The 15,588-nt window shown below is 39.7% G+C and overlaps 2 protein-coding genes across 4 annotated transcripts in view; one reads left to right on the top strand and one right to left on the bottom strand.

The window, feature by feature from the left end:
• Positions 1 to 5,473, bottom strand: part of znf236 (zinc finger protein 236) — a 58,636-nt gene extending 53,163 nt beyond the window's left edge. For all 3 annotated transcript variants that reach the window (XM_084356254.1, XM_084356255.1, XM_084356256.1), the window contains exons 1-2: positions 5,344 to 5,473; positions 2,700 to 2,839 (exon numbers count right to left, since the gene is read on the bottom strand). In XM_084356254.1, coding sequence (XP_084212380.1) covers positions 2,700 to 2,839; positions 5,344 to 5,395 — 192 coding nt within the window. In that variant the 5' untranslated portion in view covers positions 5,396 to 5,473. The remainder of the gene's footprint in view (positions 1 to 2,699; positions 2,840 to 5,343) is intronic.
• A 7,732-nt stretch (positions 5,474 to 13,205) lies between these two features.
• znf516 (zinc finger protein 516) overlaps positions 13,206 to 15,588 on the top strand; it is a 70,203-nt gene continuing 67,820 nt past the window's right edge. Inside the window, exon 1 of the mRNA XM_084358552.1 lies at positions 13,206 to 13,281. The gene's annotated coding sequence lies outside the window, so the exon portion shown is untranslated. The remainder of the gene's footprint in view (positions 13,282 to 15,588) is intronic.

Raw genomic sequence — 15,588 nt, 5'->3', positions numbered from 1 at the left:
ATAAATCAAAAATCATCTGTTGTATCTTGGACGAAGAATAAGTTCCCACATAAATCATACAAAACAAGCAGGAAGCAGAAGCCTCTGACTCATCAGGTGACTCAGTGGACTCCAACTGCGAACATTAACATGTTTGAGCAACATTTATTTTTGGATGTTCCCAAGTAGGACCACAAATATGCAAGTGGAAATTTAACAAAACAAGTAGCCACTGAAACCTATTTACTATTATTGGCCAGTGATTACTGCAGCAGGGGAAATTGCGGCTGTGATTCGACATCTTCGAGGACGGTAGGGGGGTGTGACATTTTCTGTGCTATTTAAGAATGTTACTGGGCACTGCAGCCAGGGGCTGGGGGTTGGATTAAGCAACTTTAGTCCTTCCTAGCATAATTTCACTTAGAGTTCTGATAAAACTACGCTGTATGACCACAACACAAAACAGACCTGCAGCGCAATGGAACAGAAGTGGCTGTATGCATTTTTCCCTGGATTGACTCACAGCAAATTCACTGAAGCAGTCATGCACACATACTGTACATTGGCTTATCAAAGAAACACTTAAGAGCTCCCAAAAATCTAACACATTGATGTGTTCATTCACCAAGGAGCCAGACTGTACCAATGCAGTTAAACAATAGTTGCCACTGATCAAAGTTCAGGGGCTGAGTAGTGCTTGTGCGCTCCGCTGCTTTCCAGACGCAGCAAAGACACAGCCGAGCATCAGGGCCAAATTTAGCAGTTTATGCGTTATCAACTCACTGTGCTCATCTTCAGACATAATTAACATACAAACATCCTGTTAACTGAAAACATGTGGCGTCACAAAGTTCTGTGCCTCTAAAGTCACTTTTCATATTTGGGATTTTGGAGAAAGGATCGGTCAACAGACAAACACGACATTTCACTGAGCAGTCAGCTAACTTGTTGCTCTTGCTCTGGCAATATCAGCTGCTCTGTTTTTACGACGTCAGGCTGAAATGTGCATGCGTTCGTGCAGGATGATTTTCAATAGTGGTGTTCTGTTGGGTGATTCAGTGAATTAAACCAACAGTGAGTACAAAAAAGTATAAATAATACATGTAATTTGTTCAGCTGTGAGAAGAGGAAAAGTCAGCTAGCTGCTAGGCTAACAAAGTAAAATTTCATTTGCTGAAGCTAACAATGGGGACCAGCAAAAAAATGGTCTTGTCAAAATCATTTCAGGGCAGATGTCAAATATCAACTCATTGTCCAAAGAATCGATATATGGAAACTGGTGATTTACACCCCCCAATGTGTTCTGTTTAAAGAAAATACAGAAAGTCCACCAGGCTGCTGGTAATAACACATTTCAGATGCTTTGGAAGCTGCTGGCACCTGATTGGTTGGCAGACTAAGTTCAGACCTGTGCTGAGTCTGCCAAACAAACAATGGCATCTACATACAGCTGCAGATTTTCACATTGTAAAAACTCGTTGAAGCTGAACAATCCAGGACACCTCCAGCTTGAATGGTAAGCCACAAGCTTGGCCCAAATCCAACCTGTAGCTGGTATATTATCATCCACTACAGCAGGTGAGCTATGCTCTCCACCTGCACTAAATTCGAGTGAGATGTCAGCTGGAGAGTTTTCTCTTTTCCTACAAAGTGCTTTTGTTGTGCTTTGTGGAGGTAATCAACAACAGGTCAACTGCCTCACAGATGGAGGTTACTGCTCCATTAAAGGCTTTATACCTCCATTACATCGCTCTGCTCTGGTACATACTGTGCTGCTTGGCTTGGCATTATATGACAGCATCTCCTTGAACATTCCGCCCGCTGGACACATTTGAGCCTTTTCAACCGAACTCAATTTGAAAAATTTGAAATCCTGAAAGTCTCCCCTCATTTGTACTGGAAATGCTATCAAGCATTTAGTCAATAAATATCAATATATAGATGCATATCGATTGTGAATATCTAAAACTGTTTCAATACTCATTTTCTGCAGTATCAATAAACCCGTTCCAGCTACGCTCTCTCCGATAGTGAGTTGACACATACACACACAACGCTGCAGTGCTCACATAAAGTGTTTGACAGCATTACAGAAATGTTTCGGCTGAGATAGGCCTTGTCGTTAAAGAGTAAGATAATTTTTTCAAGTCCTGTTCAAGAAGAAGTCTTGCTCTGAAATGAATTCACACAGAGGAACTGATAGCAAGAATTTATTTTCAAAGTCATGGCTGAATATTTAGCTGATTCCAACAATCCAGAGCAGGCAACAACTGTAACAACTCACCCTGCGAGATGTCAGAGGGAGACCTCTCCTCGTTTAAGACTTTATGGTTATAAAAAGGAGCTTACTATGTGACAAAAAGTGTTAAAAACAAACATGCTTAGTAGAAGCATCAAGACTGTCAAAGATGCCCTTAAGGATCCCTTGCAGCCGTGTTGTGACTGACTCCACTTGCCAGATGTGAACAACTACCTAAGTTCCCCTTTAAATCTCAACTGCTCGAGTCGAGCTGTTTACATGCCAATAATAGCGTTATTCAACTGGGCAGCTACCAGTGACCGGCAACAGCTGGATGTGGCTATACTAGCCAGAACCAAGATCTGAATGTGTGAAACTGTAAAAAGAATACAAACACAAGTGCTGATGATAGAGTGAGCATGCTCTTCTCACTGTGTGTGGATAAATAATTGTGACACTTGAGAGTAGGTGACGTACGAACCTTATCGTTGACCTCATGTTCACGGAGATGCTTCTGCAGCTGACTCTCAGTGGTGAAGATCTGGGAGCATATTGTGCACTTCTTGTCCTTGAGCTCTCCATCACTGAGACTTTCCCCTTTAGTGTCACTGGGATCTGCATCTGATTTAATACAAGAGAGAACACTTCAATATCAGAATGCTTCAAGGCACATGCTACTGAACAGATTAGCTGAAGTAGATATTCAGTTGAACAGATACTGTGCTCAGTGGCTATATATTTATATTATAAAAAACAGTCTAAAACAACAAACTATATTTTCAAATACACCCAATCATATGACCATCCTCTCTTCAAAAAGTCGGAGTAGTGGTATATACAGGGATGCACCAATTGTGAAATTCTGGGCCAATATTGCTATCGATGTTTAAAATAAAATTTTGGCCAATAGCCACAACTGATTTTTTTAAGTTGTTGTTGTTTGTTTTTATTTATTCCCCTTTTGTGCCAAGGAAACAGAGAAATATGCATTATGAAAAAATAACTGAACTTTTTTAGTTCAGCCCTTCATTACAATATGTTCGAAATACAAATTAGATCATACACATTCAAACATCAAACAACCTTTAATTAAACGTTCTTTCATATAAAAAAAAATGCTTTTCATAAAAACTGCTTCAAAGGCCTTTGACAGCTAGACACCTGCCTACTCAATGATATTAATTTTTCGGTAAAAATTACAGCCTTATAAAGGGATGTCACAAGCCAGTGGCTCATCAATGTGCCAGCGCAAAATGGATGTGACACATCAGATTAACATCGGCCACTGCCATCTGTGAACGTCATCTTATTTGTGGATAGGTCAATATCAGTCAACAAGGCCAATATTGGCCAATACATCTGTGCACCCACAGGTAGATTTTGATATGGTAGCATACGGAGGACATACACACTATGACTTGGCGCACATATTTAGGTTTAGATACTTAAGCCAGGGGCTTCAGAATAAAGTACAATAAATTAGTTTGACTACAAACTAAAAGAAATAATTTGAAAGAGCGCGTGAGAATGAAGAACTTGACCTCTTACTGAAGGCTGACCATCATCAAGCACAACAAAGACAGCAGTTCTAGACTGAGCCTCTTGTATTTTTTTCTGCATTCAGTATTTTTAAATTTGACTTCTACAAATAAAGCGATATCCCTCAAATGTTTATTTCCTGTCAGGATGGAAACAATAATTGTAGATTATCAGACCCACTGAGACAGCAATGTGTTACAGTTTTACTAGTGCATTAGTTCAGACTCAACACTTTTGAAGGTGCTATTTGTAAGAAAAGTTGATTTTTGAGTATCAGTCCCAACCTTTCAAAAAGTGACACCATGGGATGGCAGCCAACCCGTCCTACAATCCCAAAGCGACAGTTTTTGACAAGTTGGGAGTGACACTCAAAAATCAACGTTTCTTGCAAGTAGCACCTTTAAGGTCTGTGTGCATGCTTGAGCTGCAACTATTAATTGATCAGTAGATCTTCTGCTGGTTCCAGATAGAAAAATGTAAAGATTTGCTGTGTTTCTTTGCCATTTTTGGTGATGAGCATTCATGAGGACAATTTTTGACAATTCAAAGACTAACGATTAATCGTGAAATGAATCAGCAGATGAATCGATGATGGAAATAATCATAGCCTTAGTGCACAATGGGAGGATTGCAAGTAAAAGAAAGTTATTAAAATGAACCTTATTAGTGCATTTGAAGTACAGTGCAGAGAAAAGACCATGCCTATCACCTGATGTTTGTCTGTGACCCTGTTTGGATGTTTATGATACAACTTCTGACAATGATACTCAACAGTTTGGTGCCACACGCCCATCTTGGCTGTCACAGTCACGGGCATCGCCAAGACAGTATGTGGCTGATATGCATGTATTTATCCCCTATCTTTACATTTCAACGTGACGACAGTGTGTGTTTAGTGTCTGTTGTCAGCACGTTAAGTTCACCCAGCAGCTGAAACATGTGTTAACGCACGTTAGCTCTCAGACTAACGTGTCATCACCACTAAGCTAACCTAAACATTGTAATCCGACGATGACACCAAAAATGCTAGCGAACTGAGCACATCCCGACCACATATTTCTCTCCTCCTTTAGCTCGTGTCTGTTAGTGAATGTGACCAGCAGCTTCTGGTTCTGACCGCACACAACTGATCCATCAGCGGCTGGGCAGCCTCGCTACACTGCCTCACTGGGTAAAAATAACAATGGCTAACATTTTGGCGTGTTAGCCTCGAAGCTAGCGGTAGCAAAAAGCGCGCTAGTTAGCAACAACAAGCTAACGACGAATTATGAATAAACAAATATTAAGTGTAAAGGGCGCACATTGACTAACAGCATGCACAGCACCGCGGTTCTTCCCTTCACGGACACCAATTTAGACTGGAAGCCAATAAGAAGAGGCACCGAGATGTTATTAATATCATTCCGCCTCAATCACTCCTTCGCCGCACAAAGCAAAGCCCACCCGCAATACTATATCCGGGGACTATATACACTACATTGAAGTGTTATTATAAGAGATGCAGAGGTGTTTGCCCATACAATAGCAGGTTATTTGGATAGCCCTGGATCTGTATTTTTTATTCGTTGCATTTTGGTACTTGTTACCTGTGTCGTCGTTGCTTTTAACTCTCAGTTTGCGAGGCCGGCCCCGCGGCATAGTTCCAGTACTCCGGGTGGGTGTGCTGTGAACGATTTGCTTTTCAAAATGGCGACTCGGTCATCTGTAGACAGCAGCATCGTACCCGTGGAGACACGCAGCTGCACGGAGTAGGGAGACATCTAGAGTCCTCTTCAGTGTACATGCACCTGCAGGTGCTCACCACAGCAGCGACTGAGAGGGGAGTGAGTGAGCTGCCATCATTACTTTTACTATAATTATGAATAATTAATTCATGAAATATTAATATAAGCTATTTACAGTAAGTGCCAGTTTAGTTGTTCTCAAATGATGTGGCTGCATCCATTGTAGATGCCTTCAAAATAGGCCGTAAGTTAGGAATAACTTATAAGTATACATATAGTTTCAAAATTAATTTACCAGAAATACAAAAAAAATATTTATTTATTTATTTATGTTTTGTTGACACTGTTTGAAATAATAATATATGTATATATACACACACACATATTATTGATATAGTAGTGGGTGGTGGTGTTGTACTGGAGTGCATTATATTAAAATGTGTTTCCATTCTGCCCCTCTCATGTGGGTCTACCTGGCCTAAATAGAGTAGACAAAATATTGGGAACACCTCTTGATATAATGTAGTCCCGTTCAACGCCACTGCAAACCTCAATAACAAACATGTAGTTTATACATTAGTGTACAATCAAAACTGAGCAACGTCCCCTTTGTAAAGGTAGAATTTATGCTAGAGCAGTTGCAGTTGTAGTCTGTGGCCTTAAAATAATATAGGGATATTTTTGAAACTATATCATGATACACAACATACTGTATATTTCATATTTTTGAAATCTCCTGAAAAGCACTTCATAAATGCTAGGAATGGGTGACAAAAACAAATATCACAATATTTTTGACCAAATACCTTGATATTGGTATTGCGGCAATATTTTAAAGGTAAAGGCAATTATTAAAACAGGTAGAACAGTCTGGTAAGTCCAGAAAATCACATCACTTTACTGTAATGCAGCCTTTAAAACAAGGAAAAGACAACAGTAATGCCATATAACAATAGTCTCATATCACGATAATGATATAATATGGATATATTACCCAGCTCTCGTAGATAGAGATTGTAGCTGTAGCCTGTAACTGTTCGTTAACTATATTGTTGGTAGACCCTCAGGGGCCCACAAAACGCTATTGTTTGTTGGTTTGTGGTAATAAGACTTACAGTAAATCTTTTGGCAATATGCAACACTAATTTATTTTAATAACTAACATAATAAGGCCCTACAGGCGGGTACTGCATTAATTATTACCCTCGCTGTGTACCATATGTCAAAATGTATGCTTTGCATATTTCTGAATATATTTTTTGTTTAACTACTGACTTAAAATGGGTCCATACCTCAGTTAATCACCAACATACAACCACAAATTAGCTGTCAAAAGCAAATAATGTTTAAGTGTGAACATTAAAAAGTAAAAAAAAAAAACAAGTCTCACTCAAAAAAAATAGCAATCATCAGGCAAGCTAGACATATTGACAAAGGATGGTTTGATCTTATAGATCTTGTTTTTACCCAGAAACCCACCACCCTCCCCAGTCTAAACCTAATTCAACCCTGAGAGCTAAATAACCATAGTTGTAACCCTAACCCTAAAACCAAGTCTTAACCCTCAAAAAACCTGTTGGAGTTGTGAAGACCGGCCAAAATGTCCACACAAAGCTGGTTAAGAGCAAATTTTCTTCCACACAAAGATAGAAATACATGCACATACGCACACATTCACAGTCAATAAACTAGATTTACGACAAATGTCACAAGTATGAGAATAATAAAGTAATTATATGAATTATTTTCATGAGGGAGAAAGTAACTTTTCTAAGTATCATCAACACTATTGTCATCCGCAAGAAAAAAATTAATGGAAAGTGGTACTAAAGTAGAGAATACACCACAAAGTATATGGAACCCAGATTGATTTCCAGTGACACATAGTACGTGTAGAGATGTTACTGGATTATTATTGTACCAAAAAAACAAAAAACAATACTATAAAATACTGTATGAAGAGGTGACTCTAAACTCTCCCATGACATGGTTGAAGTCATTTTGGAGTATCAGACATAAAAATATCATAGCATCATGGACATGGATAATATCATATTGATTTTTCAGGAGGGTTTGAGGCATGTCGTAAAATGACTTTATTGTCCATTAACACCAGCAGAGGGAGGCAGTGAGTTATGAATGGCTTTGGTCATTTCTGGCCAATAATCCTAGAGATGCCAGCAAGCTGACTGTGCTGTCTGTTTAGGACTGTGCTTACTGATCTCAACTTCCTGAAAGACTGCTTTTTTCACTCAGACCTCCTCACGGTCTGAATGTGCCAACTATGCGGTGAATACATGTGAAACGATCCAACCGTCTCGTTTTAAATGCTTGTCCCTTGTTTTGTAATCGGGTGCTGGTATCGCTAACATCTCTTTTGTGCATGCACAATGACAGGAAGTCAAAAGAATTTATGTCTTCCAGTGACACGAATAGGAACTCTATATATGGAATACAGTGCGTTATGAAGTGCAGAGCTGTATGTTCAAATAAAGGAATAACGACAGAGTATGGATGTCTAATACTGTTGTGTATAGGTTCATTGATTGCACAGGTTCCATCTGGTCGTGACACTTGTGTAATATCATGAGCTTTTAGATCTTATAAATATAAAAGTAAGGAAAATGTCTCATTAGAAGGACACTTAAAAACAGAACTACAGGAAGTGTAATAGATAATGGAAAAGTCCTGGACTTTATTCCATTATTAGTCTACTCTAAGTTTTAATGCTTTTCAGACGGGCTACAGTGTCTGCATGTTCGGGAGAGAGCTGAATTATCATTTAGTCCTCGCTCATTACCATAAAATGACATTTGTTGAGACCTTTATATTCCATCTAATGGACCACTGGTCACTGTTTGTACTATTTTCAATTTATACACAGGTGCATTGGAAAAACATTTTTTCATTTCACATTATTCTTCAACTTAAACTGCTGATACCATTTCTTGGTGAACTGGTAGATAACTGACACCAAATACTCCATTCAGACACACACTGGATACAACTCGCTAAACAGGTGTTTACTTAGTATTGTTTTATAGTTGCATACATTATGTAGTGTAGTGTAATGCTTAGAATAGTGAGAAATATCCGTAACACATAATATAATAACCATCATTCACCAGATGCAACTTTATAATGTCCATCGAAATAATGTTTGTAGATAAACTGCACAGTATTTATTGAGCATTTACAAAGTATTATAAACATCAGGGGCAATTTTTTAATAAACAATTGTTTAATAAATGGTTTATAAAGCATTTCATGGTTTGTTAGCAATGAAGTAATCATTACCTAAAGTCAGAGGTTGCAAATGTATGCACAGTACATACAAGTACAGGCTCTGTGATGTACTCAAAGTATTAAAGCAAAAAGTATTCGACTTGAAGACATTTCTACCGGCCGTTTCTGTGCGAAGGTAACTGAACCTCACATCATATTAATATAATTCAAAAACCATTAAACTTAAAGGTAGAATCAGTAGGATTTGTCCAAGCTGTTCATAAACACACCACAAAGATAGGTGAGTGTTGAGTCTAACTCCCAGGAAGTCCTATACCTTCATTTTGGGTTGGTAAAGCCTGTTAAATAACCGATAATTCCCCTCAAATGGATTAAAACTAAAGTGACAAGCGTGTTTTGAAAATGCAAGGATTAGAAAGCACAGATATTTGTCTTAAAATGTAGGGAGTGAAAGAGTAAAAAGTAAATACTGAAGTCAAGTACAGATACCTGAAGTATCTGTACTGTGCAACTTTACCATGTTATCATGCCCATAAATAGACGGCCATCTGTTGTATGGACGTATCTTTAGCAGGACGTAAATCATGCTGCATCAGAGCCTGATTACCTCAGCAACATTTTTCCCTGATACAGGCCTACAGGTGGAAAGCCACGACTCTTCGCTCTGTCTTTCTTTGTTTCCAAAAAGGGGAAGTCAGCCCCTTGACTTTTAGTGAATAAGCAACCAACCAAGTGCATGTTCATTGTGTAAGAACATCTGTTCCTGCCAGGCCACCGGTTACTCTGCCTGTCCCCTCGCGGCTGCACAGGCCACTGATCTCACCACTGAAAACAAAAGACTGGACATCACTCTGACCTTGTGGGATTGTCCACGCCCCTCTTTCCTCCCTCTTCTTCTTTCTTTTTTTTTTTTGTCTCTGTGGTCTTCTCTCTTCCCTCTCACCGCAGTCAAGAGTGGAGCAATCAATCATTAAAATTGTCACGGGCTCTAGGAGTGGGATTGTCAGGAAGCCCACCACTATAGGAGACATGCTAAACTCATTTTGCGAAAAAAAAAATACGTGGTGAGAGTGAGAGGGAGCTGCTGTTGTTGAGTCACATCCCGAGCCTTGTCATTCATGCTAACAAGCCTCACCAACAACACTGACATCAATGCTACTGGCGTTTCCACAGAGCCGGCTAGACATGAGTCAGACTTGAAAATGCGGTGCTTGTTTGCAGCACTTTGCAGGTGAGGTATCTGGTGAAAAACTCCCGCGTGATTAAAGATTTATTCTTTGATTTCTTAGCAATCTGAAGCTTCAGTTGCCATTTTTAATGAGACAGAGAAGAAGCACCCATTGACTAAAAGGTGTCCTTGCTGTTTTGGCTTTTCCCTTTTCAAACCAGGACATTGTTGTCTGCAGATCCACTTCACGCAGAGGCAGACAAAGCCCAAGTCAGACTCCAAACAAAGGATAAATTCAGACACGATATTCTTCATAAGTAGCACGAGGCCGGGCTGTGAATTCCTCGATGACGAACAGGAGGGGGGGGTTGATGGGGTCTTACAGTGACCCTCGCAATGACCTTGTTCACTAACATTTCACATCCTGCCAGCGTTTCTTCTCCCAGGTGTGGCAGAGTCTCCCCCTGCGCTGTCAGAGAGCACCGTCCGGATCCATGAAACCAATCATTCTCTGGCATCATGGAAACAGCATCTGACAGCCGTGGTCGCCATGGGCGTCCTCCCCTGTGACCATCCTCGACGGGGGGGCCGGGGAGGTAAGGCCACACTCAGCAACACTCTCCGGTCTGCTGGGTCTCTGCTTTTGACCATGCAAAGGATTTGTATGTTTCATTGCAAAAATTGAAGCTATAATACACATAAAGCTCAATAAACCTTTTGTTGAATATAAAATGTTGCAGCTACAGAAGTGGAGACAGGAGAAATTTAGAATATAAATAAGAAGTGAGCGAATGAATATTTAACATCTCACAGTCGGTAATTGACACGCTTTAATACATTGCTAGAATTAATAAGAATAACAATGAGGTGTTGTTGACAGCATGCAGGTTGTGCGAAATAACATAAGTAGAGCATAGTGAGACAAAGAAATCAGGGAACAATAAGCAGAGCTTTAGAATATACAAAATGTAGGCAGAGAGGTGTGAATATGTAGCACATACACAGATGTGTGCTGTAACACAAAGGTTAAAAATAAAGTCAAATATCTGCTGTTAGGTGTGACAGAGTCGGTGTTAGAACCATTAGATTGCATTTCACCCTCCCATTGTTCCACGTCGGTTTGTCTCTGCCTACCTTTTGTCTTTTGTCTTGCGCAATTCTCTGTCAGCGTACAGTGCAGAGGGATGTGGAGATAAGGGAGTTGTTTCTGCATATCTACCGTTTAGCCTCCCACCGGGTGTTACAGTGAAGAGAAGGTGAGAGAGGGGGCAAACAAGGAAAGCATTACACACACACACAAAAAGGTGCACACTGAATCTGGGATAAAAAAAAATAAAATAAATAAAGCCTCAGTTCCTGGTCAGCTGTGCTATAGAGATGAAATAGCATTGCAGGAGTGTTTTGTAATCAATAATGCATGGCTGTCCATCTTCGGAAAAGAGAAAGCCCCTCCAAACACACCAGAGGCATCAGACACTTTTCATTTCATGCTGAAGGTCAGCGGAGCAGCATGGACGTCCCTACAGTACACAACACGAGGAAGTAAACACATACACTATCATTTTTACATCCGCTGCTTCCACACATACATTCATGTTTATCATACCGTCATGAAGGGGCGTTTTTAAATAGATGAGAGCTTTCTAATTCAGTTACCAGTGCGATCAAGGCTGTCAATAACAAGCATTAGATCAAGTTGCATTAGAATACAGGGGACCAAGGAAATACTACAAGGAATCGGCCGGTAATAGCTTTAAAAATATCAAATGGAATCAGCCTGAAATAACCATTTCTGCAGATATGAAAGGATGACAAGATGATGCTTTAATTATGTCCAATCAATTAATCAATTAAGCTTATTTCGCCCTGTAAATATCTACATTTTAAAAAGCATTGTATGTTTGCATCTGCCAGTGGGTCTATATGATAATAGTGGGCAAAATAATATGTTGATTCCACAACAGGAGGTTTTCTGCAATAAGGTGGAAAAATATGTGCAGTATGTCCCAAAGTGAGTTGGTAAATATTGGCATATTGGATATCAGCAAAAATCCAATATGGCACATCCCTGCATACTGGCCACTGATAGGTCCAAGTGATATACAGGCAACAACATGTGTGTGTGTATGGGGGACCTAGAGCTAAATTACCCTATAGGTGCTTTTTGAAAATTACTCTGCAGATATTAAATATAAGCAGAATTACAACAATTATGTCATGCAAAGGAACAAAATAACGTGGCTTTTAAATTAGCTGGTGGTGTAAACACAACACTTCCCCACTGCTCCGAGCTCCCAGTCCAGACCACGAGCTGCATGGCTAACTGAGCTAACTAGCTAATGCAGCTTCAGTTAGCGGTTACCCTAGTAATATGCTGCCCCCTATTGGTTTGGACTATGAATTTGCAAGGTGGCCAAATCTTACTTATTGCACCTTTTAAATATGTATCCAGTCATTTAAAAATGTTTAATTAAAATGCTCTATTTAACTCCCTCTTAAACACAAAATTGTGACCACCCTTATTCCCTTACATTTTGTCTTCTTCCTTTCCCTAAAGTGTTACTAAAATATGTCATTATCATCTCCTCCTAATTATTATCTCAGCTTATTTTATTACCGTTTACTGTGGTTACAAGGCTTTGATGTAAATTCCTTCTCGCTCTCTTCAACGTTTTTATCAACAGCCATCTGCTCGGTCCAGATTACTGTTAAATATTAATCCCTCTCCATCCTCACTGCATTATGACAGTATGCTCATCACCTGCTTCGTCTGTATCGATTTCCCTCAAGCTTCCGCACATCTGGATGTTAAATTATTCTGACCGCGGCACAGCCTCTCCTCAGCCACTATAAATACTGAACATGCATACGCACTCGTAAAAATACCCTCAGCATATACGCACAGCAATACAGTGCATACTAATCTGTGACTGCCTGAATGCCATGCACATATAGACATAAGCACAAACAGGATCCCAACCCCCTCCTGTTAGTCACACTGATGCAGAGTATATAAAAATTGTAGTTGCATTTGCCTGCACACACACCTGTATGCACACACATGCATGCGCCCACCTTATCAGACTGTAAAAGCCAGAGCGCTGAGCTAATGCTTGTGCACTGAGGATGACACATAAGGATAATCAGCTTCCTACCACATGAAGCCATGGCCCCATGACAGCTCAGATCAATTAGACACCATTAAAGGCTGGTCCCAGAACAGCCACGGAGACTTCCTAATGTCTTCTTTTCCCTCTGCAGGGTGCTGGCAAAATCCATCTTCTCCCTCGCCCCAAACCTAATTACAGGTGGAGATGCGCTGTGTGAGATGAAAAGCTGGGAGACGCTTTGATGGATGGTGGGCTCCTGCAAAAAAGAGCAAACAGGTAATTAACATGACAATAGGGAGGAGGCAGGGGTCTCATACAGAGACACAAGGGTGGCGGTGGTGGGTGGGTGTGTTGGTGGGTGCAGAGGTGTGCATATGTGTATTATGTGTGTGCGTTTTACCAAAGATACCAAAGTGCAGAAATAAAGGGAGCTGCGTTCAAGAGCTGGAAACTTTGATGCGTTGTGAAATCCTTTCACTGTGTGAGCTGTGCTGAAGTGGAGTAGATAACAGTCCTGCAGGGAGTGACCAGACGCTTAATGGAGGTGTTGAAATCTTGTGCAGAGATAAATAATTGATCCTTGGACAAAGTATACCTCATTAATTTTTCATTGCGGCATATTTATGGGTGGATTGTGAAGATCTGATGGCTGCGTCGGTTTAAATTGTCAGGTGTGATAGCGTGAGAGGTGCCGCTCCTCTTCAAACAGTTTATAGATCTGACCAGACGATCTCAGTCTCTCGTTTCCCTGTCAGTTTGCAAGCTCATATCGAGGAGTATTCGACTCGTTTTACACACAAGCCATTAGCATCGCGTGTTTGAAGGTCTCATTAAGACAGAGATAACACTAAAAGAGGTGAAGTGAAAGCAGCAGCACAGACCCTCAGCATTTTATGGCTCATGAGAGTAACGAGCACATCTCATGTGCTTGGGGAGTTCATGCAGTAGTGATTGGCTGTATAACATGATTCCTCTACGGGCAATGTGTTAGTCCTTTGTCAGGGTTTCTATGTGAGGATGGCAACAATCGCTTGGCAGCCAGTTTGTTAGGTAACCAATACTTTTGTTATTATTTCATACGGTTGTAAATCCCTTAAAATGTAACAAACTACAAGAGCCATAATTCAGTCACTTGGTCATAGACAGATGAACCAACAAAGAAATATTAAAACGGTTTGGCAAACACATAGTTAAGGTTGCTATGTCAAGAATGTCAAGTATTTACAACAGCAGGCTGGACACTAAATGTACACTCTAAAGAGTTTTGGGCTGTTTCAACTCTTAAAATGGAAGTTAAACCGCTTAAATATTTGGGTTAACTTAAGTTAAATAGTTAATAATTAGTTTACATTAGATTAGTTCAGAGAGAATAGTTACTTTTCTGGGAAACAACTAACAACTGTTAGCTACAATTGAGAAAACATGTTCAATAACCTCAAGATATTAAGTTGCATCAACCACTGTTTTGTCACACAAATGTGATTTCCTTGAACCTTCTCTCAGTTTGAAGAGTCAGTTCTTCATTTCACACAAAGAGCAGCTGCAGCTGCTCCTGTGGAGCTACTGTGTTCAAGCACTGGTACAAAGACATCATGTGAAACTGCTGCTAGTAAATTACAATACACTGTAAAAAGTCAAAGGGAATCAACTAATCCTTTCTCATTAACTGAATGTAAATATACAAAAAAAAGTTTATTGTTTTTAATGTTTACAAAATGATCTTATCTTTTCTCCTCAAACTCAGTAACTGAACACTTTGCTGATATTGTTTTTTATAGAAACATACTTTAATGAGTGAATTGAACTCTGTACAGCACATCCATCCAACTTATCATTTTAAGCCAAAAGACTTAGAACATAGGTTCTGAAGAAGAAAGTTTTTGTTTTCTAATTTAAAAGATTAGTTGATTCCACTGAAGTGCTGCATACTTTTTACAGTGTAACTTCCTGTGAGAGCAGCAACTTTAAAGACCTCTGACAATAAACTGTAGGCAGACATTAAAGACATAAGTTCCGATCTCAGTAACAATGAAACACATAACAGATATGAAAGACCGTGTATGACTAAAACCTTAAAGGGTAAATCGGCTTTTTATAAGAGTTTGTCTCTCTGGTTGACTCGCTCAGCATGCTGTCTCGGAAGCGGGGACCAAAATCCAGTCTCGTGTCTGTAATAACTGTCTCGTCTCTAGACAGACGGTAATACATCCAGTCATTGTTGACAAGTTGCATTGTTCTGAAAGTGGTTGTTACATATTTTTAATCATATAATTACATTTATGAGGCTTGTCTACCAGCCCAGCAGTTAAACAGTTGAAAGTTTTGACAAAGCCACAGTCAATGCAAGATCTGTCTTCCTGCAAGACATGTACCATGAGCAACAGTGGTGGAGGAAGTTCTCAGATCCTTCACTAAAGCACACTGCAAACCTCAGAATTATGAACTAAAGAAGACTATTCATTTTAAGTCCTATGGGCTTATTAGTCTACTAATTTTGAGTAAAGTAAGTAAAGTCACTTTGTCAGATTTTAAAGTGTACTGAAGTACTAATACATTGATGTATAAAAGTAAAAGTATTGGTTC

This window comes from Pagrus pagrus, assembly GCF_965226575.1.
Source record: "Pagrus pagrus genome assembly, chromosome: 7".
Lineage (NCBI taxonomy): Eukaryota > Metazoa > Chordata > Actinopteri > Spariformes > Sparidae > Pagrus > Pagrus pagrus.
This window is presented reverse-complemented; position numbering and strand designations above follow the sequence as displayed.